General features: G+C 34.5%; 2 protein-coding genes across 2 annotated transcripts in view; one reads left to right on the plus strand and one right to left on the minus strand.

Moving 5' to 3' along the window:
* Positions 1–312: 312 nt before the first annotated feature.
* On the minus strand, positions 313–882 carry LOC108254579. Its single transcript, XM_017449688.1, has one exon. The coding sequence runs from the start codon at positions 880–882 to the stop codon at positions 313–315; it is 570 nt and encodes a 189-aa protein (XP_017305177.1).
* Positions 883–2,150: 1,268 nt separating this feature from the next.
* LOC103524627 overlaps positions 2,151–6,230 on the plus strand; it is an 8,688-nt gene continuing 4,608 nt past the window's right edge. The window contains exon 1 of the mRNA XM_008489656.3: positions 2,151–2,487. Coding sequence (XP_008487878.1) covers positions 2,314–2,487 — 174 coding nt within the window. The 5' untranslated portion in view covers positions 2,151–2,313. The remainder of the gene's footprint in view (positions 2,488–6,230) is intronic.

Consider the following 6,230-nt stretch of genomic DNA (forward strand, 5'->3'; position numbering starts at 1 on the left):
GCCACAGAAAAAAGGGGGAAATGAGCAGCGCCGCAGGCGAAATTTTTGATAGTAAAATTGTGAGCTACAATTTATAGAAACCAGAATTAACGAAATTTTTATGCCCACAGACGAAAATTTTGGTCTCTAATATTAAAAAACTTAGTTATCATTTTTAGGTACCTATTTTAGGTAATAAGGGATCAATAAGTTTAAATAATAATAATAAAATTAATAAATGACTGAGACAGAAAAAAAAAGAAAAAATCAGCCACCATGATCATGAAGTAATTTTATGGCATGAGAATTATGTAAGTATTGAGAAATTGCTATTCATTCATTAAGAAGGCCTAAGAACAAACTCTTGGTGTTGATTATTATGATCGGATCATGGTCATTCATATTCTTGATGTTCAGCACGCCTGAATCTTCATTTTCCTTCAGGTAAATTTTCCCATCCTTTGTCCACGCAAATTTATATCCAGACTCCTTTGCTAACTTTCTAGTATGATAGAAGAGATTTTGATTGTATGGAGTAAGATGCTCAGTAATATACATTTTCTTCTTCCATAGTTCCTTTGATTTATATTTCTTGATCCAAATATCACGCGTCTTGGAATTCAAAAGTTTCACAACAATGGGGCGTGGGGAGTCCTTGTTTCTGCTGGGAACACGGTAGCATATCTGGACATCATTTTCAGGATTATCAATTCCTAATTGTCTTCCTATATGCATGACTACATCTCCGACATCTTCTGTTTTCTCTTCTTTTATACCTCTGATGACAATATTCATGTTCCGCGATCGTTGTTGTATGTCTTCTAAAGCCTCCTGATCTTGATCGATGATAGTTTGCAAAACACTGTTCTTTGCTTCGCTTTCTTGCAACTTTTCTTCCAGCATGTTGATTTTTCTCGCATTTTGTTATAATTTCATTCATGTTCATCATCTTTCTTTCGTAGACCTCTAATTGTTTCAAAAGACATGGCAGCATATTATTATTATTTTAAGATTGTTGCATGTGTATGTTCAACTGTCCAATTTAAAAATAAAAAATACACTCCATACGATAAATATAACGTATGGTACTTGGGTACCTGGCTTCACAATGGAATGCCTATGTTGTTTGTATAGGCTTTGCGTATAGCGAAATAGAAATGTCTATAATTTCGTAACTATAATGAGTTTTACTTATCCCGTGAGCTTCACAGGTTCAGGATACAACGAAATTTTCAAATTTAATACTCAGGAACGTGAATTGTTTAAAATAACTTTAATAATTTAATAAAATATCACCACAAATAAAATTTCAACTTCTCGTCACCAGAGCAGGGATGCCAACCCTATCATTACTCATATTATTAATAATAAAATCTATCATGAGAGTATCTATACTCACCAATCATTCTATCATTACTCATATTATTAACAATAAAATCTATCATGAGAGTATCTATACTCACCAATCATTCTATCATTAGTATCATTACTCATATTATTAACAATAAAATCTATCATGAGAGTATCTATACTCACCAATCATTCTATCATTACTCATATTATTAACAATAAAATCGAATGAATAGCAATTTCTCAATACTTACATAATTCTCATGCCATAAAATTACTTCATGATCATGGTGGCTGATTTTTTCTTTTTTTTTTCTGTCTCAGTCATTTATTAATTTTATTATTATTATTTAAACTTATTGATCCCTTATTACCTAAAATAGGTACCTAAAAAATTACACATTTAAAATACTTTTCTTCTTTACTTCCTTCTTTACAAAAAATATGCATCAAATATTTTACTTCACTTTTTCCTTTCCCCATTCGTCATACCTTTTTTTTTTTTCAACTTTTCTCACTTTGTTTTGTTTTTGTAAATTTGTACCTATCTAGGATTCCAAGCTGAGTTCAAGGTAGCTCATTCCCTATCTTAAGTTTAACTTCAAAATATTGTTATTCAAGTTAAACTTGAGTTAAATTTTATTTTCATACATACCATTTTGAGCAAAAGTTTAACTTAAGCAAGATTTTTCATCTTAAGCTAAGCTTATAAGTTTTCATACATACGGCGGTTATACATGTGTTTCAGCGTTTTTCGAAATTCAAAAAAAAAACCATTCCCAAGATATTTCGAGTGGCTCGTTTTTTTATACATCCTGTATATTGAAAGAAATCAACTATCGTGATTTTTTTCAGGTGAAATATTCGGTAAAACACTTCCTATCATTTCTCAAGTCTCAGCCAAGCTCCAAATTGCTTCACATCTGTGACATTATTCTCCATCTATTCAGAAAGAATACAGGCAATGATGACGTCACCATTTCCATGCTCATATTCCTGGACAAATTGTTTAGCTCTTACGTGATCAATACTGTACTCGAGGATAGCCACTTTGAGTTTTGTCAGGAGATCTTCAAGCTGGTAAAAGCGGAACTGAATGGCTGCAAGAATATCAATAAGCTGAAAGCTGGTGTGGAAGTCTACTGTCAACTCTTACAGGTAATCATCACTACTGTACTCAGAATGACTCGTTGGGGACCAGAACATGTTTGAGTAATTCAGGGTGTCTACCAGACGGGAAAACCGGGAAATGTCAGGGAATTTCATGGGGACTGGAAAATCAGGGAATTTCACGAAAAAGTGCCAAAAATCGGAAAAAGTCAGGGAATTTTTCAAAGCCTAAAAAAAAGACAAAGATTTCAATTAAAAAAGTATGCAACCATGAAGGGGTAACATATAATCTCTCAAAAATCTCTTGTGACGAAATCACTAAAATATCCCATTGTATTTATAGTTTTATACCTATTTATAATGGCTATGAAAGCCAGAAGAAGAAAAAAAATCCTCCTGAGCCGTGATGTTCATTTTATCTTTATATCTACTGATATAAAATATTGAAGCACCTCTACCCATTCCCCATTCCGAGACCGTCTTATACCTTTCTACCGTTCTCACTTTTTCATTTAATTTGATGTGTTAGATTGGTTGAGAGCAAACTTACACGAAAAACCTTTTTTCTCTGCTTGCCACGAAGAAAATGGCACACCTTTCACAACTTAATCAAGAATTATGTAGTTTCAGCTTTCCCTCCACACGTCTTCCTCTCTACTCTTGTTCTCGGTGAAAAGACCTTATTTAACTTCTATTTAAAAATGCAAAGAAACTCTACGAAATTTTTTATTTTTTAGTTCTAGTTTCTAATTCTAATACCTACCTATGTCAGCAGGGTGTCTACCAGACTGGAAAACCGGGAAAAGTCAGGGAATTTCATGGAGACTGGAAAAGTCAGGGAATTTTACGAAAAAGTGCCAAAAATCGAAAAAAGTCAGGGAATTTTTCAAAGCCTAAAAAAAGACAAAGAAAGATTTCAATTAAAAAAGTATGCAACCATGAAGGGGCAACATATAATCTCTCAAAAATTTCGCCTGCGGCGCTGAAATTTTGTCTCTTCATGAAAAAGTTTTGGGAATATTTCAAAGCCTATAAAACGAGAAAAAGACTTTGGTCAGTAAAAAAAAGTACCTATGCAACCTTGAAGGAGCTACTTAAATTTTCTCGAAAAAAAAATTCTCTTTTCCTCTGATGTACCTAAATTATGTCTTTATTCCACCATTTCCTCTTTCGCGTTCCTTCATATTATCTTTTTACAGCTTCACCAACAAAATCAATATTATAATGTACCTAATACTTACTTTTTCTTCACCTTCTGTTAGAATTTTAGTTTGAAATGCTGCAGATGAGAGATGGGTATTTGAAGATCAATATTTATTAGTCAGTCCTGAGGTTACCGAAATAAATTGGTACAAAGAAATGCCTCCTTTAACGGTAATGGATGTGATGCCACCCTTAATACACTCTTTCCCAACTGAAAGGGCATGACTTTAAGAACAGGATTAAACTGTCCAACAACCTTAAGGCAAAAATAGATCAACCTCAGGGTGTCTACCAGACTGGAAAACCGGGAACAGTCAGGGAATTTCATGGAGACTGGAAAAGTCAGGGAATTTCACAAAAATCGAAAAAGTCAGGGAATTTTTCAAAGCCTAAAAAAAGACAAAGAAAGATTTCAATTAAAAAAGTATGCAACCATGAAGGGGCAACATATCTCTCAAAAATTTCGCCTGCGGCGCTGAAATTTTGTCTCTTCATGAATAAGTTTTGGGAATATTTCAAAGCCTATAAAACGAGAAAAAGACTTTGGTCAGTAAAAAAAAGTATGCAACCTTGAAGGAGCTACTAAAATTTTCTCGAAAAAAATTTCGCCTGCGGCGCTGTCATTTTGTGATCTATAGAAATGTATTGGGGGGAATAACTATACTCGTCTTTTACACGTATTTAATTACTTAAAAAACTGACACATAGCAAGCTACAGGTTACATACTTACTGAATAGTTTCGCCTGCGGCCCTGAAGATTACACCTTTGACAAGTCTGCTTCTCTTACTATTGTAGACCAAAATCTTCAAAAAATTCGCCTGCGGCGCCAAATTTTGTGTTTTTGATAACTATGTTTTTTAAAATTAGAGACCAAAATTTTCGCCTGTGACCATAAAAATTTCAATTTCGTTAATTCTGGTTTCTATAAATTGGAGCTCACAATTTTCAAAAATTTCGCCTGCGGCGCTGCTCATTTCCATCTTTTTTGTGTTAACCTTCATCCCCCCAGAATATGTGAATGTGTAGAATGTATAATGACAAATTTCAGGTTCATGCTTTTTAAAAAAATTCTCCTGCGGAGCTGAAAATTAGGATTTCGATGATACTGAATTTCTGAAAATTTTAGACCTAAATGTTCAAAAATTTCCCCTGCGGCGCTCTTATTATATTCTATATAAAAAAAAATGCCAGTTCACTTATAGTAAATACCTATTAAGCCAGATCAAAGAGAAATGGCTGTAGCCGCTGTAGGAGTCTTGAGGTCATTATCTTGGTCAAAGGTCATTTATCTTGAAAAAATTGGCCTGCGGCGCAGTTATTTCATGGTGCAAATGGAGGACTCAAGACCTTACCATAGTCGGATGAAAAAAGATTGAAGAAATTTAACAGGCCTGAGAACATTGCTTGGAAAAAAAAAATCGGCTGCGGCGCAGTGGGAATAGGGTGGAAAGTCTTGGAAAAGTAGACTGGAAATTTTTAAAAATTGGACTGGAAAACCGGGAAAAGTCAGGGAATTTTACTTTTCCATTTTGGTAGACACCCTGCTTATGTGTTCTCATTTCAGTTCTCTTACATACGGAACACGAAAATGGTGGTGCAAATTTTATCCAGAGAAATTTTGTCCAAATTTTGTTTGTGGTTTTCGGGGGGGACTTATCCAAACCTAGTCGACCTATATATCAAATTAAAGGTCTTTTTACCAGGAACACGAAAATGGTGGTGCAAATTTTATCCAGAGAAATTTTGTCCAAATTTTGTTTGTGGTTTTCGGGGGACCATAAAGCCAAAAAACCAAAAAAACTGGTTTTTGGGGGATTTTTTCACATTTTCTCACACAAATGAGCTCTGATCTTGAAATTTGTCGCGACGACCTATGAACTCAAAGCGAGAAAGTTTCAGATAACACTTCAGTCGATCATTTAAGACCGGTTTTAGCGTCACCTATGTTAAGCTACGCCGAGAAAGGCCAATAAATGGATGGGTGACTTAAACATTATATTGGAAATAAAGGGAGAACGGGCTCTAGTCTTGATTTAAAATCATTACATGAAAGTAAAATCGAAAAACCAAATCAAGAATAATAATAAACTGATTATTAAACAAATTAGGTAGGTACATAGGTACTGATTGAATAAACTACGGGGCTAAATAATTCCCGGAGGGACGGGCCCAGCTTGTTAAAAAAGTCTGAATTGTTATCAGGGAATAATAATATGATTGAATTTGAAATCAGGAAGGGGAGGGGGAGAGAGTTCATCATTCCCCTATAATGCTTTTATCTCAGCTCACTCAATGTTTTTCAATCTTGTCTTGAAAACGACATCGACAGGGCGCTCCTGGAAATCATTGTTCTCCTGTGATTCCTTTCAAATGTCTACAGGAATCCTGTGGAAAATCTTGAGGGATCCCTCAAGGATCCGCTGATATAGTTATCTTCAGGAATTTTGTGAAAGATTGGCAGAATTCAGAAATTCTGTAGATCTGTAGTTCAGGATTCAAGAATCCAATTCCCGTGTCACACTATCAGGAATTTTGTTCAGGACACACTATCAGGAATTTTGTTCAGGACTTTCGTGAAACATCTCC

Source organism: Diaphorina citri, unplaced genomic scaffold (genome assembly GCF_000475195.1).
Source record: "Diaphorina citri unplaced genomic scaffold, Diaci psyllid genome assembly version 1.1 scaffold109, whole genome shotgun sequence".
In the NCBI taxonomy this organism is placed as follows: Eukaryota; Metazoa; Arthropoda; class Insecta; order Hemiptera; family Psyllidae; genus Diaphorina; species Diaphorina citri.